The following is a 26,724-nucleotide window of genomic DNA, read 5'->3' on the forward strand; positions in this document are numbered from 1 at the left end:
CAATATGATGTAGCTAAGCTAGCTAGTTAACTAAATGTGAAATTAAGAATGTGATGTTTATATTGAACGTGTTTCAAATGTCATTATTTGGTAGATTCATGGCTACTGGTTGCTATTATTATATGACTGGTTGTTTGTGGTTGGTTAGCTTAGCTCTCTGATTTCTTAATGTTGCCAACAACTAGGCTTGCCAGTTTTGCTCCCTCTGATTAGCCTCCAGCCTCATGAAAATCAATATCATTGTCAGACATTTATGCAACTGTAAATGTATACAGTAAACTTAGCTACTGTACTTTTTTTGCCAGGAAATAGAAGCTTTCACCGTGGAGTCGCTATGCCATCAGAACGTGCAAGGCTTCTTCGGAGGCCTTTGCCCCCTAAAAATAATCCCCCCATTGTGAAATCACTTCCTTCGCCTATACTTTCAGGTAGGTTACAGGGATTGTAATACAGGGATTGCCCTATTGCCTGGGACAAGTGAATTGAGCAGTCCCGCAAGTTCAGCCGGCTCGGGGGTTGCCCCATTGGACGATACAAAAAAGTGAAACTGAAAAGTCATTCCAGCAGCTTAAAACTGATCTTTCTGCCCAGTTGACAATTCTAGGGAGAGGGAACGTATTTGTAATGTTACCCCCAATGTTCCCCTAATGTTTGAGTGTCCAGTTTTCTGTTAGTTAGGGGAACAGCATTCTATCTATGTTAGCAAAAAACTTCTTAGAACCTTTTTAGAATGTTTTGGTGTTAAAGTTAGGAGAATGTTCCTTTAATGTCAAGCAGAATTTATCTAGAACTTGGTTACAATGTTCTCAGAATATACACTGAACAAAAATCTAAAAGCAACATGCAACAATTTCAGATTTTACTGAGTTAGAGTTCATATACGTCCCTAATCTAGGGATTTCATATGCTTGGGAATACGGATATGTATGTGTTGGTCACAGATACTTTTTATCAGAAAACCAGTCAGTGTCTGGTGTGACCACGATTTGCCTCATGCAGCGCAACAAATTTCCTTCGCATAGAGTTGATCAGGCTGTTGATTGTGGCCTGTGGAATGTTGTCCCACTTCTCTTCAATGTCTATGCGAATTTGTTGAATATTGGCGGAATTGGAACACTCTGTCATACACGTCGATCCAGATCATCACAAACATGCTCAATGGGTGATATGTCTGGTGAGTATGCAGGCCATGGAAGAACTGGGACATTTTCAGCTACCAGGAATTGTGTACAGATCCTTGCGACATGGGGCTGTGCATAATCATGCTGAAACATGAGGTAATTGTGGTGGATGAATGGCATGACAATGGCCCTCAGGATCTTGTGATGGTATCTCTGTGCATTGAAATTGCCATCAATAAAATGCAATTGTGTTCGTTGTCCGTAGCTTATGCCTGCCCATACAATAACCCCACCGCCACCATGGGGCACTCTGTTCACGACGTTGACATCAGAAAACCGCTCGCCCACACAACTAACCAGTACAGTTGAAACCGGGATTAATCCATGAAGAGCACACTTCTCCAGCGTGCCAGAGGCCATCGAAGGTGAGCTGAAGTCGGTTACGCTGAAGCCCAACTGCAGTCAGGTAAAGACCCTGGTGAGGATGACAAGCACGCAGATGAGCTTCCCTGAGACGGTTTCTGACAGTTTGTGCAGACATTCTTCGGTTGTGCAATTCAACAGTTTCATCAGCTGTCCGGTGGCTGGTCTCAGATGATCCCGCAGGTCAAGAAGCCGGATGTAGAGGTCCTGGGTTGGCGTGGTTACACATGGTCTGCGGTTGACGCCTGTTGGATGTGCTGCCAAATTCTCTAAAATGACATTGGAGGCGGCTTATGCGAGAGAAATAAACATTAAATTATCTGTTAACAGCTCTAGTGGACATTCCTGCAGTCACCTCACATTTTAGAGTCACCTTTTATTGTCCCCAGCACAACATTTAAGAGAAATTAGCTTTTTGTGCGTGTGGAACATTTCTGGGATCTTTTATTTCAGCCCATGAAACATGGTACCAACACTTTACATGTTGCGTTTATATATTTGTTTATTTATATATTTGTTCAGTATACAACATTAATGTTCTTGATGCCTTTTATGGAACGTTGCAAGAACATTCATGTGCCCAGTTTTTTTCAGGGTAGAAGAATATTTCATCAACGTCCCACCAAACATACACAGGACATGGTTGCCATGTTCTCAGAATATACAATATTAATGTTCTAGACACGTTTTATGAGAAAATTGCAAGAACATTCCAAAAGGCAGACAATTTATGTCAGTCGGGCAAATTGAGCCTCCTCTGAGAACAACCAAAATACAAAGAATTACGGAACTGATCTTTCTTATTTCTCCCCAATGTGTAGGTGAAAGGAAGGCAATATAGGACACTTATGCATGTAAAATTACTGCTTATAACTTATTACCCATTTGTTCACATTACTTTATGTTAATAAAATATTTCAGTTGTGTAAATCACATTTGTTTTCACTGCTGCCTATGCTTTCTGACAAAATCACTATTTTGTAGTTCTTCAAAGTAAATAAGGCATACTTTTATGTCTGCTGAATACCAACTATTAATCACTTAGATCATGTATTTTAAGGTAGAGATACCTTGCGAACAACAACTGCTCTCAATATCCCCTCACAATTGTGCATTTGTAAAATAAACACAGACTGGACAAGCAGATGCACAATGGATTATGGTCATTGTAGTTAATTACCACGTTTTATGAGCTAAACTATGGAGAATATTGGCCTGTTCGAAACTACAACTCCGTACAACATCACACAGTTCAGGCTGGATCGGATTTATCTCTAGAGAGACTGCAATGTGTGCATTGAGCTCACAGAATAAAATGAATGAAATGGAATTCAAATAATTGAATTGTTGGTCAATTAGTTGTTTAAAAAATGAAAAATAACAAAAATGTTGGTCAGCACTATCTACGTTTGATCCAACTGTTAAAGTGCCATGGGAAACTTGCATTTGTTTCTTCCAGGTACAATCATAGACTCATTGCCCTCAACAGAGAGAAGGGATTTGAAGGACAGTGCCACCGGGCGGAGTGAGTCAAGCTGCTACATGCTTCCTCTTTGGGACTATGACCCTGCAGCCTTTAGGGTGGCTCCCACTCCTCTGACCTCGGTCCCATCCATGCTAATACCTGAAATAATTGAGGGATTCCCCTGTAAACCTCCACGCACTCTCCCCAAAATCCCCCTCCTCGACCTCCTCAAGACAGACCCCAGATACATCCCCTTTCCCCCTAGTTTTAGCTTCAATGACTTTCTGCGGGACCCTAATGGCGGCTGTGGGGCTCAGTCACTAGAGGGCCTGAAGAAAGTGGCACTGTCTCGCTGCAACTACAGGAAGCTGGTTGGGCTTTTCCTGATGGAGCTGCACAAAGGGCAGCAGACTGAGGTGTCCAAGCAGCTGATGTCCACTGAGAAATTGCCAGAGGCCAAGAGCAGGATCCCACAGAAGCAAATCATATGCGGTACATACTGCATATAATATGTTAAAAGATTACCTACCATTGTAGTAGGCTATAATCCAGATTGTGGTGTGTTCATTATGCACCAGTACTAGTGTATTATTTAGTGAGTATTGTGTGACAAGGATGCTTGCTTGTGTAAGTTACAGTGGTGTACTGTTTCTTCATGCGTATTGTGTGTGTTGTTAGCATTTGTTGTGTGTTATCTGATAAGAGCTGGCAGCATTGATCCGTATGGAGGTGCAAACTCAGATGATGTGTCGGCGGAGCTGTTTGGGAGATGGGACCTGCAGGTCTGAACAGAAGTCTGTGGAGATATGGGTACCCCCAGGGGAAAGACAAGCTGTTCAGAAGCAGGAAAATCTATACCTAGGCAAGAACATGTTTGCCTTCTAACTTACTATAACAAAACTAACACTATTGAGTTGTTTGTACAAAGCCAAGTTCTGTTTTTCTTGTAGCAAATAAATACATTTTTCCTTTGAGCAGGAACGGAGGTGATCCTGAACTCTGTGACTACCAAGCACTTCCAGGGCTCTCGGTGGACCCACTCCCCGTTCAGGCACTCTGGAGAGGGCATCAACCCATCTGAGCTGGCCATACTGGACTGTCTGACAGAGGGGGGCAAGGCACTCACCCTGAAGGTGCTGTGTGTTGCTTACTGTGTTGTGTGTTTGTGTGGGTGTGTGTGTGTCAAATTCTACAAGTCTCTTGTTTGCCAATTATTTATGTATCCTTTTCTTATTGTTTTATCATTTATTCCTTATGTATTGAAAACATTTGTTCTCAGACTCTTTGCAGCATTACTGAGAGCGACAGAAACACAGACATCACTTATTCTGACTAACATTAAAAGGAAATGAAACGACTGTCTCAAATTTAGCATAACAGGAAGTTGAAGAGGAATATGCAAGCTAGAGCTTCCCTTTTTCTCTGAACCTTGACTGTGTGTTTGATTTACTGTGTGTTTTCTCAGGCCCACTTCATTGCCCTGCTTCCTGATCTGACTCCTCTGGCCCAGAGCCTGCTCTACCTCAACCTGTCCTTCAATGACTTTACTATCTTCCCAGTGGAGGTGAGATGCCTTATGAACTGAGGCAAACCATGAGCATGGGGTCGTTTTAGAGCAGTGATCATCAACTAGATATTTGACTAAAACGAATAATTTCAAACCTTGCTTACATTTGTATGCGATCACATACAGTATATCTCTCTATTATGTTTCAGAATACTTTGAAACAGATTTCCAAAATTAAAATCACGTGGAGCTGATTTGCTGGTGTTGTTACAGTCTTTTATGTCCAACAATAAAATAAAAAAATAAAATGCTCCGAAAAGTTGGGGGGCCAAATAAAATCCCCCGTGGGCCAAATTAGGCCCGCAGGCCGCCAGTTGGGGAACCCTGTTTTAGAGCCTATTTATCTGAAAAGGGGGTTCTGAGCATGTTGCAAAATGTCATTGCAATTCCATGGCAAGACAACTTCCAAATATCTCTTCTCTCTCTTTAAACAGGTGTATGAGCTCACACAGTTGGAGGTGCTGAAGATGAGAGACAACCCCATAGAGGAGATTCCTACCGGCATCCACAGACTCACCAGGCTCAAAACCTTTGTCATCTCCTTCTGCAAGATCACCTCCCTGCCGTCAGAGTAAGCCACAAGGGGGCGCTACAGGGTTGGGAACTTGTTATACCATAGTGTTATAAACCTACACTGCTGTTAGAAGTCTCTGTCGGTCTCCCAGTTCTGAGTCCTGTGCTGTTGGTCCTACCTACAGGCTGTACCAGCTGCCCACCCTGCAGTTTCTAGATGTATCCTACAACCTTCTCTCATCCCTAACAAATGACATCAGAAAACTCAGGTACAGTCTAGAGTAGGCAGTAAGTCTGCAAAGACCATGATATGGAGCTTTTTCCAAGGTCTTATATTGTATGGGGGTAACTCACCTACCACCACCACCTTTGTAAAGTACCCACTTTGTGTTATTATTTAAATATAACAGAACACCTCTGTCTGCAGGACTCTGGAGTACCTGAATGTGGAGGGGAACCAGCTGCCTGGCCTGCCCTGTGGGGCCCTGCGCCTCTCCCTCACCCAGCTCAGGATCTCTAACAACTACATGCACCCCTACTTTTGGAAGAGCTGCAGCTGGAACTCTCCCCAGGATCTGCAACACTCAGCCACTATGACCCTCTCTCTCACAGACACCTGTCTGCGCTACGCCAGCCTTCCCCCTGAGGCACAGATGGCCCTTAACAGGTATCCTATTTACATGACCCTGATCAGATTCAACTAAATAAATACACAGTATAAAGGATGAACTCCATGTTTGTTTGTTTTAAGGTAAAAGAGATGACTGTTTCATTGATGGTGTGTGTGTTTTTTTTGTGTTCCCAGGGTGGGTGTGTGTGACTGCTGTAGGGGTCCTATGTACGGACCTGGACTCAAGGTAATCCGTCCCTGCTACAATATCTTCGGACTACACAGGGTGCCCTTCATTTTCTATGCCTGCACCCCAGCATGCCACTGGAAATTCAAGATCCAGACCAAGAGTCTCTCCAATCTTCTGTATGGAGAAGACACAACTCACAATAGTGAACAACAAACATGACTATGAAGGAACCAATACTGAGGCTACTGTATCTTGTCCTTAATAGCCAAAGACCTCTGAATATCTATCTCATCAGCTCTACTAATCTTGTGCCAAATTGTAACCTTACCATAATGTCTACTGATGTCACTGTCTTTATATAGCCTTGAGTAGTTGTCTGCAAAACATGTATTTTGCACAGCAAGTGCATGTGAAAACTCCCATAATTATGGCACTTTTAATGTCTTTACATTTTCCATTGACCTCCAATTAAAATAAAGTATTTCTGAATACTAGTTGTGTTTAACTATTTCAGCCTCAAGTAGTGTGTATCGCTTTAAGTCTGACTTCTTATTTAAACAAACGAAATATGGACCAATCACAGCACCTCAACAGAGCTTGACAAATCTTTTTTTGAATGACTGAAGGAGTGAGACGAGTTTTGTAACTTTTTTATTAGTAGTGTAATGGCATTTTTAAAATACTTTTTTTTTTACACCCGTCCAGGTGGTGGCGGCGGCAATACAACATTAGTTGAAGTATGCTATAAAACCTTAGAAGAAAAAGAGAAGATGATGTATAGTTGAGAGGGATGAGGTCAAAGTAATGACAAATAAGTCTGGCTGCACAACTGATTGACAAACACTGCAAATTGAGAAGTCATGTGACTAAACTGAATAAAAAGAAGAAACTACACTATGAAACATAAATTATAAAGAATGATAGGAAAAAGTTTTGGAGCACCTTCAATTAAATTTTGGGCAAAAAGGCAAACTCTGCTCCATCATTCATTTGAATCAGATGGCTCATTCATCACAAAACCCACTGGTATTGCTTCATTGACAAGATTAGCAAATTTAGGCATGACATGCCAGCAACAAATGCTGACTACCCATCCAAGTACAGTGGGGCAAAAAAGTATTTAGTATTCACACTCCAGAACAGTAAGCAGTAGGCAGACACAGCCCACAGTAGGCAGACACAGCCCACACAGTAGGTGGAGGCATGCACCGCTAACTTACGAGTATGTTTGCAGACCGCCATAATACCATAGAAGAAGAGGAGGAGCAGACAGCTACAGGAAAAGACGAACATCTTTGGGCTATCACTAACGTTACTTACCACAGCGGCAAAGTCATAATGTGCTATATCGTATAAATTCTTGAAAATTAACATTTGCTTTTTGGTCTTACTTTAAGCTTAGCAGTGTGGTTAATGTTGGTGTTCGGTTTCAAATCACATTTTAAGAAGATTAATTGTAGAAAAAGTGTAGAAGTTTATGACGGTGGCTGAAACGACATATTTTTGAGAAAGCTTTACAAGCACTTCCGGTGTCAAAGTTTGTGTTGTGTTGTCAAGATGGCTGGCCATGATCATCATCGTGACCATCTGTCTCTGTGCTTATGTGACTTAATCAGGTAATAATCAATTAATAAATTATGCTGCTTTGTTTCTGATACCTGTCTAACCTTACAATTCTCGCCAACAGAAACTGGATGTGAATAAAGAATGAAGTGACCGTCATAGCTACCTAACGTTAGTTAGTAGCCATATCTATGAAGAGAAGACATTTTACAATCAAGGGAATTTGTATAGACAGACCATTGTCAAAAACGAGTTAAATTCCTAGTTGGCTAGCTACTCAGAACCAGTCAGCCAGCCACCATGGTGTTATAGTTAGTAGTATAACCTTAATTATTTTTTGTCTTGAAAACAGATTACTATGGTCCATGGTGCTGCCATGCGTGTATCTGAGCTTGGTGCTGGCGCTGCTCCTGTTTCTACTAGTCATGGGTGTCCGAATATGGCTGCAGAGGAGTCGGAAAGCCCGCCTGGTTCAGAACAGTTCCCCAACTGTGGCCTTCTTCCACCCCTACTGCAATGCAGGAGGGGGCGGGGAGCGGGTGCTCTGGTGTGCCCTCAGAGCGCTTCAGAATAGGTAGGTTTACGCAGTCTGAGCCTATAGTTAGATTTGAATGCATTCGTGGAGTGCTCATGAGCTTAATAACCTATCTTCTTGATATGTTATGTCTCTTCTGTGCCTTCCCTCCCGTAGATACCCAAGCGTTTCATTCGTTGTGTACACCGGTGACCATGGGGTGACAGGGGAGCAGATCCTCGAGGGCGCCCAACAACGCTTCAACATCAGGCTGCCTCATCCAGTGACTTTCATATTCCTGAAGAACCGTCTCCTGGTGGAGGCTAGCTCCTACCCCCACTTCACCCTGCTGGGGCAGAGCATGGGCTCAATGTTCCTGGGCTGGGAGGCCCTCACTGCCTTTGTACCAGACCTCTATATGGACTCCATGGGCTATGCCTTCACTCTGCCCATCTTTCGCTACCTGGGAGGATGCAGGGTGGGCAGCTATGTGCACTACCCCACCGTCAGTACTGACATGCTGTCTGTGGTGAGAGAGAGAAACCCAAGGTCAGAACTGTTTATTTTAATTACATAAAGCATGTTGATATGGTTATTTATTGTGACACAGATAATGTATTCGTTAATAGTTTGGTTGATGTTTTTGTTATCAAACTTGTAATTTGCCTCTGCAGTATTTGTGATGATACACTCCCTCCTATAATCCCAACAGGTTCAACAATGCAGACTACATCTCTGCTAACCCTCTTCTTAGTATGGCCAAGGTGATGTACTACTGTGCTTTTGCTCTGATCTACGGCCTAGCTGGCTCCTGCAGCGATGTCGTCATGGTTAACTCTACCTGGACACTGGGCCACATCCTGGCCCTGTGGCGCGCACCCAGCCGCACCGGTGTGGTCTATCCTCCCTGCGACGTCCGCTCCTTCCTCAACATCCCATTGGAGGATGAGGTGGAAGGGGAGGTGCTCGATGACAGGAAGTGCCATTCGATAGTGTCCGTGGGGCAGTTCCGACCAGAGAAAGACCACCGGCTGCAGATTAGGGCCTTCCGGAAGCTTCTGGACAGGAAAGGGTTAGGTCCAGGAGGGCGGGATTCTCTGAGGCTGGTGTTGATTGGTGGCTGCCGTAACCAGGAGGATGATGATAGAGTGCTGATGCTGAGGGGGCTGTGCCAGGAGCTGGGTGTGACAGAAAGAGTTGAGTTTAAACTTAACGTTCCCTTTGATGAGTTAAAGAGGGAGCTGGTGGACGCCACCATTGGTCTGCACACCATGTGGAATGAGCATTTTGGCATAGGTATTCATTTTTATCTATACCATCTTATTATCTTCTGTTTTTAAGAGAAGTGTTGTACATTCCAAACTTATTCATCTGATCCCAGTTCCTACTCTCTGCATCCTCTCCTGTCTCAGGTGTGGTAGAATGTATGGCTGCAGGGACAGTCATTCTGGCTCACAAGTCCGGCGGCCCCAAGCTGGACATTGTGGTTCCCTATGAGGGCGGGCAGACTGGCTTCCTGGCTGACAGCGAGGACAGCTACGCTACTGCCATGGAGACCATCCTGGCACTGTCGCCGTCGGCACGGCTGGAGATCCGGCGCAATGCTCGACGGTCTGTAGACCGTTTCTCCGACCAGGAGTTTGACGCCAGCTTCCTGTCTTCCATGGAATCTCTGATGGGAAAGCTGGAGTGATGAGGGAAAACCAATCACTCCCCCCTCACAGACTGAAACCCTTCCTCTCTGCTGCACTCACAGGCCTGATTGGCTGGGAAACTGATGGTCTATGAGACCTTTGCTGGCTTTATTCATAGGAATAAGTAAGGATGCTTGTCTAACTTGCTCTGTCTTGCTAGAGTTCCAGTGAAGGGACTTGCTGGAAATTCTATTGATGTTTACACTCAAAAAGCACTTGGTCCTTATATCTAGTCCAATACGGCAGAGGGATCAAACATTGTGCTTTTTTTTTTCTCACTGTGATTTTTTTTCTTGTTCTGTATGGGACTATGGCTCAGAATTGTAGATATTATACAAACAATGCTTTAAAAAAAAAAGGAAATGTATTGTTAATTTGTCTGAATCTTAAACGTAAACTTGTTGTATTTTGTATATAATCTTTATTTAGTCTTTAAAGTTCCTCTAAGCAACAACGATACCGAAACATTTTCAATGCCCAAATAATTGACATCTTGTCAATGCTTGCTTATGTTATACTTTAACCTGTGGAAAGAATAGATAGCCCTTGGTCAAAACTTTAACCTGCAGTTTAGAAAAATGCAAGACGCGTCTGTACTTAAAATTTAAAAAACATATATATATTTCACCTTTATTTAACCAGGTAGGCAAGTTGAGAACAAGTTCTCATTTACAATTGCGACCTGGCCAAGATAAAGCAAAGCAGTTCGACACATACAACAACAACAACAACACAGTTACACATGGAGTAAAAAAAACATACAGTCAATAATACAATAGAAAAATACGTCTATATACAATATGAGCAAATGAGGTGAGATAAGGGAGGTAAAGGCAAAAAAAGGCCACGGTGGAGAAGTAAATACAATATAGCAAGTAAAACACTGGAATGGTAGATTTGCAGTGGAAGAATGTGCAAATAATAAATAATGGGGTGAAAAATAAATACAGTAGGGGAAAAGGTAGTTGTTTGGGCTAAATTATAGATGGGCTATGTACAGGTGCAGTAATCTGTGAGCTGCTCTGACAGCTGGTGCTTAAAGCTAGTGAGGGAGATAAGTGTTTCCAGTTTCAGAGATTTTTGTAGTTTGTTTCAGTCATTGGCAGCAGAGAACTGGAAGGAGAGGTGGCCAAAGGAAGAATTGGTTTTGGGGGTGACCAGAGAGATATACCTGCTGGAGCGCGTGCTACAGGTGGGTGCTGCTATGGTGACCAGCGAGCTGAGATAAGGGGGGACTTTACCTAGCAGGGTCTTGTAGATGACCTGGAGCCAGTGGGTTTGGCGACGAGTATGAAGCGAGGGCCAGCCAACGAGAGTGTACAGGTCGCAGTGGTGGGTAGTATATGGGGCTTTGGTGACAAAACAGATGGCACTGTGATAGACTGCATCCAATTTATTGAGTAGGGTATTGGAGGCTATTTTGTAAATGACATCGCCGAAGTCGAGGATCGGTAGGATGGTCAGTTTTACGAGGGTATGTTTGGTAGCATTAGTGAAGGATGCTTTGTTGCGAAATAGGAAGCCCATTCTAGATTTACCTTTGGATTTGGAGATGTTTGATATGAGTCTGTAAGGAGAGTTTACAGTCTAACCAGACATCTAGGTATTTGTAGTTGTCCACATATTCTAAGTCAGAACCGCCTAGAGTAGTGATGCTGGATGGGCGGGCAGGTGCAGGCAGCGATCGATTGATAAGCATGCATTTCGTTTTACTTGTATTTAAGAGCAGTTGGAAGCCACAGAAGGAGAGTTGTATGGCATTAAAGCTCGTCTGGAGGGTTAACACAGTGTCCAAGAAGGGCCAGAAGTATACAGAATTGTGTCGTCTGCGTAGAGGTGGATCAGAGACTCACCAGCAGCAAGAGCGACATCATTGATGTATACAGAGAAGAGAGTCGGCCCAAGAATTTAACTGGCAGAGGTCCGGACAACAGGCCCTCCGATTTGACACACTGAACTCTATCAGAGAAGTAGTTGGTAAACCAGGCGAGGCAATCATTTGAGAAACCAAGGCTATCGAGTCTGCCTATGAGGATTTGGTGATTGACAGAGTCGAAAGCCTTGGCCAGGTCAATGAATACGGCTGCACAGTATTGTTTCTTATCGATGGCGGTTAAGATATCGTGTAGGATCTTGAGCGTGGCTGAGGTGCACCCAAGACCAGCTCTGAAACCAGATTCCATAGCAGAGAATGTGCGGTGGGATTCGAAATATTCGGTGATCTGTTTGTTTACTTGGCTTTCGAAGACCTTAGAAAGGCAGGGTAGGATAGATATAGGTCTGTAGCAGTTTGGGTCTAGAGTGTCCCCCCCTTTGAAGAGGGGGATGACCGCAGCTGCTTTCCAATCTTTGGGAATCTCAGACGACACAAAAGAGAGGTTGAACAAGCTAGTATTAGGGGTTGCAACAATTTAGGCAGATAGTTTTAGAAAGAAAGGGTCCAGATTGTCTAGCCCGGCTGATTTATAGGGGTCCAGATTTTGCAGTTCTTTCAGAACATTAGCTGACTGGATTTGGGAGAAAGAGAAATGGGGAAGGATTGGGCGAGTTGCTGTGGGGGGTGCTGTTGACCGGGGTAGGGGTAGCCAGGTGGAAAGCATAGCCAGCTGTAGAAAAAATGCTTATTGAAATGTTCAATTATAGTGGATTTATCGGTGGTGACAGAGTTTCCTATCCTCAGTGCAGTGGGCAGCTGGGAGGAGGTGTTCTTATTCTCCATGGACTTTACAGTGCCCCAGAACATTTTTGAGTTTGTGTTGCAGGAAGCAAATTTCTGCTTGAAAAAGCTAGCCTTGGCTTTTCTAACTGCATGTGTATATTGGTTTCTAACTTCCCTGAAAAGTTGCATATCACTGGGGCTGTTCGATGCTAATGCAGAACGCCATAGGATGTTTTTGTGTTGGTTAAGGGCAGTCGGGTCTGGAGAGAACCAAGGGCTAAATCTGTTCCTGGTTCTAAATTTCTTGAATGGGGCATGCTTATTTAAGATGGTGAGGAAGGCATTTAAAAAAAAAACTAAAAAAGAACACCTCTACTGACGGGATACCCAGGCCAGGTCGATTAGAAAGGCCTGCTCGCTGAAGTGTTTCAGGGAGCGATTGACAGTGATGAGTGGAGGTCGTTTGACCGCTGACCCATTACGGATGCAGGCAATGAGGCAGTGATCGCTGAGATCTTGGTTGAAAACAGCAGAGGTGTATTTAGTGGGCAAGTTGGTTAGGATGATATCTATGAGGATGCCCATGTTTACAGCTTTGGGGGGGTACCTGGTAGATTCATTGATAATTTGTGTGAGATTGAGGGCATCAAGCTTAGATTGTAGGATGGCTGGGGTGTTAAGCATGTCCCTGTTTAGGTCACCTAGCAGCACGAGCTCTGAAGATATATGGGGGGCATTCAGTTCACATATGGTTTCCAGAGCATAGCTGGGGGCAGAGGGTGGTCTTATAGCAGGCGGCAACAATGAGATACTTGTTTTTAAAGAGGTGGATTTTTAAGAGTAGAAGTTCAAATTGTTTGGGTACAGACCTGGATAGTAGGACAGAACTCTGCAGGCTATCTCTGCAGTAGATTGCAACACAGCCCCCTTTGATCATTCTATCTTGTCTGAAAATGTTGTAGTTAGGGATGGAGATTTCAGAATTTTTGGTAGTCTTCCTAAGCCAGGATTCAGACACGGCTAGGACATCCGGGTTGGCAGAGTGTGCTAAAGCAGTGAATAAAACAAACTTAGGGAGGAGGCTTCTAAATGTTAACAAGCATGAAACCAAGACTATTACGGTTACAGAAGTCATCAAAAGAGAGCGCCTGGGGAATAGGAGTGGCGCTAGGCACTGCAGGGCCTGGATTCACCTCTACATCACCAGAGGAACAGAGGAGGAGTAGGATAAGGGTACGGCTAAAAGCTATGAGAATTGGTCATCTAGGACGTCTGGAACAGAGAGTGAAAAGAGCAGGTTTCTGGGGGCGATAAAATAGCTTCAAGGTATAATGTACAGTCAAAGGTATGGTAGGATGTGAATACAGTGGAGGTAAACCTAGGCATTGAGTGATGATGAGAGAGATATTGTCTCTAGAAACATCATTGAAACCAGGTGATGTCATCACATGTGTGGGTGGTGGAACTGAAAGGTTGGATAAGGTATAATGAGCTTAAAGCCAAGAAAGAAGAAAAATGCAAGTCAGTTGATAAATTATAAGGATAGGGCTTTTGTCTTTCATAGAAAAGCATCCATTTCCTAGGTCAAGGTCTTGTCATGGTCTCACAATAAATAATAATATGAACACTAATTTTCCTGCTTTTGTTTATTATTGTCCTCAGTCCTTGTTGACTGAGGACACAATCTCTGTTTTGTAAAGGTTACATAGCTGACATCAGGCAGACCTTTGTGAAACAAGAACCAAATCAAATTTTATTTGTCACATACACATGGTTAGCAGATGTTAATATGAGTGTAGCGAAATGCTTGTGCTTCTAGTTCCGACAATGCAGTAATAACCAACGAGTAATCTAACCTAACAATTTCACAACAGCTACCTTATACACACAAGTGTAAAGGGATGAAGAATATGTACATAAAGATATATGAATGAGTGATGGTACAGAACGGCATAGGCAAGATACAGTAGATGGTATCGAGTACAGTACATACCTATGAGATGAGTAATGTAGGGTATGTAAACATTATATTAAGTGGCATTGTTTAAAGTGGCTAGTGATACATGTATTACATAAAGATGGCAAGATGCAGTAGGTGGTATAGAGTACAGTATATACATATGAGATGAATAATGTAGGGTATGTAAACATTAAGTGGCATAGTTTAAAGTGGCTAGTAATATATGTATTACATAACGATGGCAAGATGCAGTAGGTGGTATAGAGTACAGTATATACATATGAGATGAGTAATGTAGGGTATGTAAACATTATATTAAGTGGCATTGCTTAAAGTGGGTAGTGATACATTTTTTACATGTATGGCAGCAGCCACTCAATGTTAGTGGTGGCTGTTTAACAGTCTGATGGCCTTGAGATAGAAGCTGTTTTTCAGTCGCTCGGTCCCTGCTTTGATGCACCTGTACTGACCTCGCCTTCTGGATGGTAGCGGGGGAACAGGCAGTGGCTCGGGTGATTGTTGTCCTTTATGATCTTTATGGTCTACCTGTGACATCGGGTGGTGTAGGTGTCCTGGAGGGCAGGTAGTTTGCACCCGGTGATGCGTTGTGCAGACCTCACTACCCTCTAAAGAACCTTACGGTTGTGGGCGGAGCAGTTGCCGTACCAGGCGGTGATACAGCCCGACTGGATGCTCTCGATTGTGTATCTGTAGAAGTTTGTGAGTGCTTTTGCTGACAAGCCGAATTTCTTCAGCCTTCTGAGGTTGAAGAGGCGCTGCTGCGCCTTCTTCACCACGCTGTCTGTGTGGGTGGACCAATTCAGTCTGTCCGTGATGTGTACGCCAAGGAATTTAAAACTTTCTACCCTCTCCACTACTGTCCCGTCAATGTGGATAGGGGGGTGCTCCCTCTGCTGTTTCCTGAAGTCCACGATCATCTCCTTTGTTTTGTTGACGTTGAGTGTGAGGTTATTTTCCTGACCTTGTATCAGTGTGGGTATCAGCCGAGCGTCACACTAGCGTGTCGTCGTCATCCGACCTGGGCTCCAGGCGTTCCTTGTCCACTTCCACATCTGATTTACCATCCTCATCCTCCCTCTCTTTCTTCTGCTCCCCCATTCTCAGTCAAGGGTTCTAAGAGGGAGAAAAGAAAGCAGGGAAGCAAGATAATTGATTCACTGTCCTAACCTTTCATGGCTCATATAGTTGAAGGTCTTTCATATGTAATAAAGACTGCACATAATGATGTCTTTGTGAATCTGTCCCTGTAGTGGGGTAGAGAATCCAGGGTGGTAGTTAGTGCAGCCTGGCAGAGGGCATGGAGCAGGCTGTCTCCTCACCCCTATAGCCTCCCCTTCTCCCTCTGCAGTGCCTAGGTGTAAGAGGAGAGTACTGCACTGACCGTTTAGAACACTTACACTAAATTACAGCCAAAACTGGAACTGCAACAATGTGTGTGCAGGTGTACCCTCACTCACAGCCATGGTGGTACACACTGATGACAAGTCCATCTCAGCCAGGGCATCCAGTAGGGTCTGTGGTGCTGCCTGGCCCCACCTCTTCCTCACTTCTGACCTGGACGTGCCTTCAACCTACGCCAAACATGCCCGGACCAATCCCTGTGCCTCAGCTTCTCCCCTGCCTGGAAGCTCATAGTCATGTTCAGTGGGTCAAGCTCCTAGAGACCCATGCATGCACACGGTCAAATGCTTGAGAGCCCTATCATTATTCAATGTAAGGCACAATGGGGCAGCAGGATCAGGCCACATGGGGACATGGAATCTTTTACCTCTTAATCAGCTTTTTTTTAATCACAAACTATTATTTTACTGTCCATTTTCTCGTATTTCTCTTCATCCTCTTGAATCCCTTCATTATTTAACTTGACCTGTCGTTCTGCCCCCGAGTAAGGCAGTTAACCCACTGTTCCCTGGGCGCCGATGACGTGGATGTAGGCAGCCCCCCCAACCTCTGATTCAGAGGGGTTGGGTTAAATGCGGAAGACACATTTCAGTTGAATGCATTCAGTTGTACAACTGACTACGTATCTTCCCTTTCCTTTCTTGTCTTTGTGCTCTGTAGTTCTTTCCTCTCCCGACTGTTCATCTGAATGATCTGTCTCAAGGTTCCTTCAATATCCTAAATGTTGCAGATAGAAATCTAATATATAGAGCTGAAATTGTCATTTCTTGTGCATGACATGTCTTTTCTACACAATACATTTCTATGTGAAAGTAAGGCATTAAGCCCCTGGTCTTACCTGGGCAGGTTGGGGTGTCTCTGTCTGGTGGCTCTATGTGTCTGTTCTGTTAATATCAATAACCACGTTTCCATGCGTGCAAAGTCATACTGTATAAAACAAATCACTACAGCTGTAATGGAAACAGTTTCGGGTAGAATTGTATAAATAATGACAGATAATTTGTTCGTTTGGCATGGTGGGATCTTTTTATCTCTTCAAATTAATTATGCGAGAAATGGTGGTGGAAAAGCATGTATGCGCAAATATTGATATAAATACCATATCGAAGTAAACTTGGAATCACAATGATATGATGTATGTTGTCCTCCCACTACGACTCGGAAAACCATGCAATTGAGGACAGGTGCCAAGATGGCGGCTTGAACGGATGCTTTTTTTACCGAGCTCCGTACCAAACTTCAGAAAGATTGTGAAAAAAGTTTAGAGTCTTTACTATTTTTATTTGTTCAAGATATAAGACCTTTCCTGTGACTGGAATAATAATTGGATAATTTATTTCGGCATGTCCAGGCAAAGTCGTGACAAAAAAAGAAAGGAAGAAGTTAGCTGTTCTATTGCTAATCAACAAGAGAGAAACGTGCTTATAGACAACTGTCATAACTACGCTTGCCCTATGGATAATATCATGCTTTCGAATGCTGTTGAAGATGACGAGTTCCCCGGTTACTCCGTGCAATTTACCGGTTACTCAGAGAAAACCTCCACCCTCCAAAAAACCCAACATGAACTCTGACATCGTGGCTACCCTCTCCTTACTCATCAACTCCGGGTGTGACGCCATTGAGAAAATGGTAGGCGCGAACACCATGGTTATCGAAGGCTTGAAAAAGACTGGAGTTTGCTTGTGGTGAAATCAAGGATGTGAAAACGAGTGTCAAAAGTTGAAAAAAGTGTGGAAAATAATAACAATGTCTACCATAGACGTCTCACTGATCTGTAACAATACACAAGAAGATGGAACCTGAGACTACGGCTTGCCAGAGGTGGAGAATGAAGATGTGCAAGGAGAGGCTATCCGCATCTGCCAAGAAGTTATGCCTGCAGAGAAGAACAAAGTTGGTGATACCATCGACGTTATGCATCGCCTCGGCAAGAAGCAACAGCAAAACAATTCAAGATCTAGGGGTATCATCATCCTCTTCACTGCCAGATTATACAGGGATGCTGCTAGGAAGAACGCCTTCCTTCAGAGCCATGGTATGCTTTTCGCCGAGCATCTCAGCCCGAAGGACATAGAAAGAAGGAACAAGTTGTGGCCAACGATCAAGATAGCACGAAATGAGGGAAAGGCTGCTTACTTCGTCGGAGGACGATGCTTCATCAACGGTTCAGAAATCCATATTCCTCCCTAAAAGGAACAGGTTGATGGTTTCAGCCATGGTATTCTCATTTTCCTTATGTTGTTTACCTAACAAGCATCAGGTGACTATTTTTCAGGAATACTCAGGTACTTCAATTTATTAGTTTGTTCTTGTATGACCAGAATACCTATTTTGTTTACAAACTTACGAAGAAGATTGAAAGCTGTATTTATTTTGTATGTATACAGTAACTAAGATACTGTTTTAAAGGGCATACAGGTCTGCTCTGACTTTACACGGTTATTGTTCTATTTAGTTATTAATACTTATTTCCAAAAAAGGTCTTAGGAACGTTTAAATGTAAAACATTTTTTATTCAATTATTTTATGACCCGTTTTCATATGCACTTAAAATAGTAGGTACCCTTTTATTTATTTAAATTGTTATTTCGTATTTTATTTCTCAGAATAGTTCCTGATTACACTAAAGAGGGTTTTTAGTCTCTCTTACTACAAGAACCCTTGGTTTGGTCTTGAACATAATTTTCAGTTGAGTTGAATTTCAAAGCCGGATAACGTCTAGCTCAAAGGTTATGGAATAAGCTATTTTCACTTTAAATTGACTTAAATGGTGCAGATATCAGTTCCTTATCGTTTACGTTCACTGCTCCTACATCTTTGACTCATCTTACTACATTTTATACTTTTATATAAGATTTGTTGTTTTGTCTTTGTCTATAGTTTATCTTAATGCTAGGGGGTTACGAAACAATGTTAAGCACAAGGCCTTATTTTTATTAGCTAAACAATTTCAAACAGATTTTTGCTTTTTTCAAGTCTCACTCAATTTCAGCTGATGCCAACTTCTGGAGGTCACAGTGGGGCAACGATATTTGGCACTCCCATGGATCTGAACGCTCCGCTGGTGTCACTACAATGAAAAATACCTTTGGTGGTAATATTTTACACTCAGAATGTGACCCTTTGGTCACTTGATCAGTTACAATGACATTACGCTCATTACTGTAAACGTCTATGGGTACAACACCAAACATGAGAATGATGAGTTGCTTGAATCTATAGAGAAACATATACTTCATTGGTTATCTAAATTTAGTGAGTGTGTTATTACAAATATTTGTACTACTCCCCTTACAGACCATAGGGCCATTTACATTGATATCAAAATATTTACCCCTGATACGAACCTGGGTAGCACATCCTGCTGAAACTAAAATAGCTCATTATTAAATAATGATATAGTTACATTTGAGGTTAAAGATCTGCTCTCACACTTTGGGAAAGGGCTTGCGAAGAAAAATCTTATTGCAAGAACTGGGAGCTCTTTAAATTTGAGGTGTCCAAATACCTTAGAAAATATGGTAGTAATCTTGCTAAGACCAGAAGAGCTGAGGAGGAAAAGGTAATCATTAAGATAACTTCCCTTTCTCAGAGGTCCCCAGCCGGCCTCTCAGGGGAGGAGAGGATGGAACTAATTGAGTTACAAAATAAACTGGATAATATATATAGATTAAAAGCAGAAGGAGCCTTTATTAGATCTAGGAAAAAATGGATTGAGGAGGGAGAACAGAATTCATCCTATTTCTTTAGACTTGAGAAATTTCACTCTAAAAACTACACTATCCATAAGTTAAACATTGATGGTGTTTAATCGCTAAATACTGTACCAATTTTTACAGAAAATTGTATAGCTCTACGTACTGTCAGGAATCCACAGATAAATAATGTTCACTCTATTAGTGATATAGAATCTAAACAGTGTGATGAACCCATCAAAATTGAAGAGATTATAGAGTCTATCAAACATCTAAAGAACAATAAATCACCAGGTGTTGATGGAATTACATCAGAATTTTACAAATTATTTTCTGAACAAGTAGCTCCCTTCCTATTTGAAGTCTTTTTAGAGAGTATTAAAAACAATGTTCTCCCTCCTACAATGAGTCAGGGGTTAATAACACTACTAACTAAGCCTAAAAAATAAGTGCTGCTCATCGATAACTGGCGTCCAATTTGTCTTCTTAATAATGGCTATAAGATATTAGCCTTACTACTTGCAAAAACAATTAAAGAAGTCCTGGATGCAATCATTGATGAAACAGTCTGGCTTCATGAGGAACAGACATATTTCTAACAATGTCAGACTAGTATTAGACATACTTGACTACTCAGACCTAATAACTGCCCCCTCTTCCTACTTGTCCTCATCCTCCTCTTTCTTCCCATCATCCTCCAGTGGTTCAGGAGAGACCTGTGGAGGACTCTGATGACAGAGAGAACCGCAAAGAACCTTTCTCACTCAATTGTGAGTGTTCAGTCAAGCATAACCATAGAACAACTACTTTAGTTTTTTGGGGTGTATCTGTACTTTACTATTTATATTTTTGACAACATTTACTTCACTACATTCCTAAAGAAAATGATGTGCTTTTTACTCCATACATTTAAAATGCTTAGCAGGACAGAAAATGGACCAATTCATACACTTATCAAGAGAACATCCGGTCATCCTGACCGCCTCTGGCCTGGCGGACTCACTAAAACACAAATGCTTTGTTTGTAAACGATGTTTGAATATTGTAGTGTGACCCTGGCTATCTGTAAAAAAAAAAAAAAACATGTAAAAAGTGTGCTGTCTGGTTGGCTTCATAGAATGAATTTATTCATTATTCATACTTTTACTTTTGATACTTAAGTATATTTTAGTAACTACATTTACTTTTAATACTTAAGTAACTCATTTAATACTTAATAGTAAATCATTTGCATAACACCACTACACATTTCTAATACCATTCTCACTGTTGTTAACATAACACAGTCTATACAGTGAGTATACCAAACTAGGAACACCTTCCTAATATTGAGTTGCATATCTGGTCCCACTCCCCCTCTTGGGCATGAACACTACAAGGTGTCAAAAGCGTTCCACAGAGAGACTAGCCCATGTTGACTCCAATGCTTCCCACAGTTGTGTCAAGTTGGCTGGATGTTTTTTGGGTGGTGGACCATTCTTGATCCACACAGGAAACTGTTAAGCGTGAAAAAAACAGCAGTTTAGCAGTTCTTGACACAAACTGTTGCGCCATACATACCCCATTGAAAGGTAATCAAATATTTTGTCTTACCCATTCACCCTCTGAATGACAAACATGCACAATCCATGTCTCAATTGTCTCAAAGCTTATCCTCCCCTTCATCTACACTAATTAAAAAGTGGATTTAACAAGTGACATCAATAAGGGATCATAGCTTTCACCTGGATTCACCTGGTCAAGTCTGTCATGGAAAGAGCAGGTTTCCTCAATGCTTTGTACACTCAGTGTATATTGACTATAGCTAGGTTTCCATCCAATATTCTAAAATCTGCATAATGACCATAATGAAAATCCACCAGTGATGTTTCCACCAAACTGACTTCTTTCAGATACAAATCAGTGCGTGATGGCATAGTGCACAAAAACGGTACCTTTTTTGCTTCAGTTTTCATGTATCGAATAAAAATCTGAATTTCAATGTGGTTCCACCGCATGTTTTACTCTACGGATAGTTTTGTCACAGAAACTGCTGCGTTAAATAGCAAATGTGTCGACTCTGGTTTTAGCACTTGCGCTCTAGCGCTCTAGCCAACAGCTCACAGATACAGTGCGTGTAGGCTAGTCTACATAACATTATGGATAAGAGCGAGAATATTTGTATTTGTCATGCCACTAGAATCAGACCCTCAATATTTATTTAAAATAAGTGGTGCTTTCTACTTGTTTATTACATTTCTTTTGCGATGTACACCGTATATTATTTTGTAATACAATAGTTTTATACTAGTGCATAGTACTTGGAGCAACCTCGTTACATATACAAATAATGACCTATCCCAGCATATTAAAATAAGACAGTAACTTTAGACCAGTTGCTAACAACATAAAACTCATCTTCAGGTGCACTTCAATCTCGATGGGCAAACAAGCCTATATTTGATGTTACCATTTATACCACGGCGGGCAGTAGTACTATAAAGAGGTACCTTACCTTTAGTAGACGTATCATAAGGCGTGACCTACATCACAAGGCGCAGACGGCGAGGCTTTGAGTTGAATATGGTGATGATTTCATCATAATCCAATGTTTCTGTCAGTTCACACTCAAAAGACAGCAAACTGAAGTGGTTCAGCCGGTCATTGATGTGCGAAGATGATTTTTAAATCCTAGTTGTTGTTGAGAAAAGTCTCTCCACACTGCATGATGTCATTGGAAGTGTGACAATGATCATTAACAGAGTTTATATTAGGGAAAATATCATCAGGGCAGCTGTCAAGTACACTCATTATGGAGGAAAAATCACTCTTTCCCATGTTCATTTTGCAACTCAACTGCTGAATAAAAACAGTGAATTCAGCATACCTCAATTGATATTGCATAATGATCGCATGTGGTCTTTGGCTGCTCTTTAAGGCTGCAGGTTTGGGATTCTTTGGAAAGGGAAGCTGCCGCTGGCATGATCCCATGTGTGTCTTTTTGAAATCTTGAGTTTAACGCAGTAATCTGTCTGTCTTGAATATTGTTCCAAAATTGCCGCAGGTCACTGTCACTCTTGATGCTGGATGTTTTCCCTAATGAAGTTGTGACTACACTGTCTGCCAATTTTACAGGTAGTTTTCGCTGCCGTGATGTGCTCACATCCCATTTACTAATATCATGCTTAATCATCATCTCTTCAGTTAGCTTGAGATCTTTATCAATGTCTCCTGCTGAGTTATCTCTGAATGTAAAAAGCAGCTTTTGAGGATTTCAATTAAACCAATACAGTCCATCACAGATAATGTAGAGCTTTGTAATCCCTTTGTAGCAAAATCACTAGTGTCAAACAATTTACTAAACGTGACTAACAGGAATAAAAACTTCTTGTTCTGGATTTGTTGTAAGAGGGCATCGGCTTCTAATTTGGTTTGTTCACAAGCCTCTGAAAAATCTGCAAGAACTTCTAAAATGACATCTAGCAGTAACAGCACTTTATTCACTGACCCTGATTTTGAACTCCAACGTACATCTGTGGATCTTTCTAGCTCGATACATGGTCTATTAGGATGCAACTCTTTCTGTACTTCTATGAACCAAGCATGTTTGTGGGATCCACTCAAAAGTGTGTAGCTGGTTTACTGTGTCAAAAAAAGTACTGACATGTCCCAACACTTTTGCCGTGGCACACAGAACCAAATTCAAACAGTGGGAGTTGCAATGCACATATACCGCTTGCTTAAATGTTTGCTTTAGTAGGACATGTACCCACCCCTCTGTTCCCTGACATGACTGAAGCGCCATCGAAACAAAAACCCACACACAGAGTGGGATCCAACTCCAGCGGTTGCAACACTTCAAGTATTTTCCGAGAAATTCCTTATGCAGACAAATCAGCGGTTTCCATAAATCCAACAGCTCTTTCTTTAATCAGTCCAGCATGAATGTATCGGATGCACACAGTAATAAGTTCTCGTTTAGATTGTTCTTTATATTCATCTGCTAGTATGAATGATAATAATGAACTTCATCTTTTATCCTGCACAGTAACAATGATGTAGCACACTCCAGCAACTCGTTCTGAACTTCGGGGCTCATAAGAGTGGCATTGCGAGGTAGCTCATTAAGCCTGTTTTGTATTTCAAAGTCATACTTTGAGGTGAAATTAGAGATTTCTAAAAAGTGACCTTTGTATTTTACCTCTTCGGTTGCTCTATGCCCTCTGAGTGGAATATCCTGCTTTGCACACATTAGAAATATATCTATGACCACTTTAACATGTACACGGTTTCTTTCTATAAAATCCATGTTTGCATCACCATGTATTTGGTTCAACACAGTCCCACGACTTCTAGGCCCATGGGTCGTCTTGTATGATTCACATTTTGTAAGGGCACTAGCATGTCATTTGCTATTCTCGTGTTTGCAGCAAGCATTTCTTGTGAGTATCCAGTTTTTAAATCCATCTCGTACAAATCTGAATTCGACATTTTCCCAAGGAAAGTGCCCACAAAATGTACAATAAATTGCATATTTTGCTTTACTATACTCAATCCACACGTACTGGTCATACCACCTTGAAGAGAAGCAACGTGATTAACCATTTATCATACTTGAAGGGAACTTTACTAGCTTTGGTTGACAGGCTGGTTCATCCACGGCAGACTAATCTGTCGGTGGACCTACTGCAGGTTCACCCCCGCCCGCAGCATCAAGAACGAGAGGAGACGGTGGGGTAGGCAAGCATGCCTGGCTCAATGTGGCATTAGCGGTTGTTTCTATCCTGGCACCACCTGTTAATGTCTCATTCTGGAAGCTATCGGTAGATTGATCCAAATTATTTTCTGGCACACACTATTTTTCCTCCATATGTCTTTCTTTGAAAAACCTAGCGATCGACATTTGGTTTGCCATTGCTAGAACTACTAAATTGCCTTAGCTGGTGAGTCAATTCCAGTAAACTAGCGCGGTAGAGCTTTCCAGCTTATGCGCTACAAAGTTTATCCACGTGACGTTGTTCAGGTAAACCACCTTTATGATTTTTCTTTTTAATGTAACCAAAAGTCGGAAGACAACTTGATTGTCGCGGACTTTCTTTGTTACATTATATTAAAATTGCCCATAGAAAATGAATATCACATGCATTTCTTTTAAAAATGTAATAAAATAAATACAAATAAAACTGTATATTGAAATATAATAACTTTTTGGGGGTAGGCCTGAGATCAAACTGGGTAGACCACGACCCAGGCTCCCCGTGGCTACGCCGCTGATTTGTAGCCTAATAAACTGCACGGTTTTCTTTTTTTTAACAACAAATCAATACATAAAGCACGTGAGAGAACAATGCCAAAAAAGATGCAACACTGTTTCTGGGTGGTCATTACAAAAGGAGCAATTTGAGTTGATGTTTTCCTTAAACTTCTTCATATAGTGGTTGGCAGGATAATATTTATGAATAATTTTAAAAGAAACTTCCTTAAGTTTTGTTAACAAGTAGGTAGGTATGTGTGGCAATATCCAAACTTTTTTCCAACAGATATTATCAATAAATACATTCCAATAAGGCATGACATAAGGTATATAGATACAACATCCTGCTGAAACAAGGTTTGTATCGCTCTGTTGTTGAATGGACCAAAAGAGAAACAAATCTTTTTCCTACTGATGAGTCAACAGGGTCAATAGAAGGTAGGCTCTGAGGGTCAGGTCTTGACACGCACCTGAATAATAAAGCAACACCTGAGGGAATGGCATCTAAAACAATTGCAAAATCTTTAGGTGTTACAGGGACCTTGTAAAGCGATAGGAATTCCTTATAACTGAGTAAAAGACCCTCTGCATTTACCAGTTGGCTCACGAATAGGATATTATTTCGGAACCAAAATTCTAAAAACAAATAAGTATTTTTATACAATATATCCCGATTATTCCATATATAATATCTGTGTGGAGAAAAAATGTGTTTATAAATGAAGGACTATGATTAGAAAACCTGCTGATGAAAAGCAGAAAGTTTCACTGGAACTTTGTCAATATTATAATTGCAAAACAACATGAAGTTAAGGCCACCAAAAGTAGAGAAGACTTAGTAGAGATGTCAGCACTGGCATGCTTCCATAGAGAATGACAACAGTCTAATGATATCCACCTGATGATTTTACTCTGAGATTGAGAGATATGGCTGACGTAATTTACATTTCATGCCCAGGAATCTTTGAAATGGGCTCACATTTCAGTTCGGTGTAACTGGTTTTGATGCCAAAAAGCTAGAGTGAATGGAATCTGATGAGGATCTTCAGATAATGGAGAGCAAGCTATGATACTGACCACCAGGTGGTGCTACTGTCACCATTTCCCCACAGCTACTGTGAAGCCAAGCCTACTGAATGCAAGAAGGAAACTAGATGTTGGGTAATGTGTGGCTGAAACTAAGCAGATAAAAGCTAATGGTTCTGATAAGGGGAGGTTTGAACACAGATCTTTTAGCGTTATGTCCCTAATGTGTGTGTATCTGGGGTCTGTGCTGGAGCGGCCCCCACTCTAGCCTGTGGGCCTACAGCAACTCTCTCTGTGCAACATCATGTGGCTGAACTCCTCAATCACCTAGAAACATCCAGAACAGAGTGAGGAAACAGCACAATACCCTGAAGTGAACACATACCCACACGCAAGCTAATTATATCTGTTCTTAACAAGAAGTCACAAGACTTCTGCAAAGTGTGAGGAGTTAGCACATTTGGCTTGTGTAAGTTTTGTTGAACTCTTTCAACCAGAAAATATTTTAATGTTAATTTCTGTAAGAAGAAAGTCACCTCACTGTTTATGATGAGCTCATATCACTGAGTCTACCTATCAGAGGAGGAAACAGAGAGAAATACCAGAGATACAGCGCATTCAGAAAGTATGGACCTTTTCCACATTTTGTTGTTACAGCCTGAATTAAAGATAGATTCAATTGAGATTGTGTCGCTTGCAATACCCCGTAATGTCAGTGAAAATATGTTTTTCTAAATGCCTTGCAAAGAAAGGCAACTATTGGTGGATGGGTAAAACATTTGAAAAGTAGACATTGAATATCCATTTGAGCATGGTAAAGTAAAAATTACTCTTTAGATGGTGTGTCAATACACCCAGTCGCCACAAAGATACAGGAAGGAAGGAAGGAAATCGCTCAGGGATTTCACTGAGGCCAATGGTCACTTTAAAACAGATTTTAATGGCTTTGATAGGAGAAAACTGAGGACGGATCAACAACATTGTAGTTACTCCACAATGATAACCTACTGTAAATTACAGCATGAAAAGAATGTACAGCCTGTACAGAATAAAAATATTCCAAAAC

At 41.7% G+C, this 26,724-nt stretch overlaps 2 protein-coding genes across 2 annotated transcripts; both read left to right on the forward strand.

The window, feature by feature from the left end:
* Nucleotides 1-310: 310 nt before the first annotated feature.
* On the forward strand, nucleotides 311-6,310 carry LOC139385886 (uncharacterized). The gene is made up of 9 exons (XM_071131176.1): nucleotides 311-428; nucleotides 3,004-3,501; nucleotides 3,713-3,871; nucleotides 3,988-4,142; nucleotides 4,475-4,573; nucleotides 5,011-5,147; nucleotides 5,275-5,358; nucleotides 5,517-5,756; nucleotides 5,895-6,310. Exons 1-9 carry the CDS (start codon nucleotides 335-337, stop codon nucleotides 6,106-6,108), a joined length of 1,680 nt encoding a protein of 559 aa, XP_070987277.1. The 5' UTR covers nucleotides 311-334; the 3' UTR covers nucleotides 6,109-6,310.
* An 850-nt stretch (nucleotides 6,311-7,160) lies between these two features.
* Nucleotides 7,161-10,066, forward strand: LOC139402003 (GDP-Man:Man(3)GlcNAc(2)-PP-Dol alpha-1,2-mannosyltransferase-like). Its single transcript, XM_071146049.1, has 5 exons — nucleotides 7,161-7,505; nucleotides 7,805-8,026; nucleotides 8,144-8,515; nucleotides 8,679-9,262; nucleotides 9,379-10,066. Exons 1-5 carry the CDS (start codon nucleotides 7,447-7,449, stop codon nucleotides 9,657-9,659), a joined length of 1,518 nt encoding a protein of 505 aa, XP_071002150.1. The 5' UTR covers nucleotides 7,161-7,446; the 3' UTR covers nucleotides 9,660-10,066.
* The last annotated feature ends 16,658 nt before the right edge of the window (nucleotides 10,067-26,724 follow it).

The sequence above is a fragment of the Oncorhynchus clarkii genome, chromosome 3, assembly GCF_045791955.1.
Source record: "Oncorhynchus clarkii lewisi isolate Uvic-CL-2024 chromosome 3, UVic_Ocla_1.0, whole genome shotgun sequence".
NCBI classification, from domain to species: domain Eukaryota; kingdom Metazoa; phylum Chordata; class Actinopteri; order Salmoniformes; family Salmonidae; genus Oncorhynchus; species Oncorhynchus clarkii.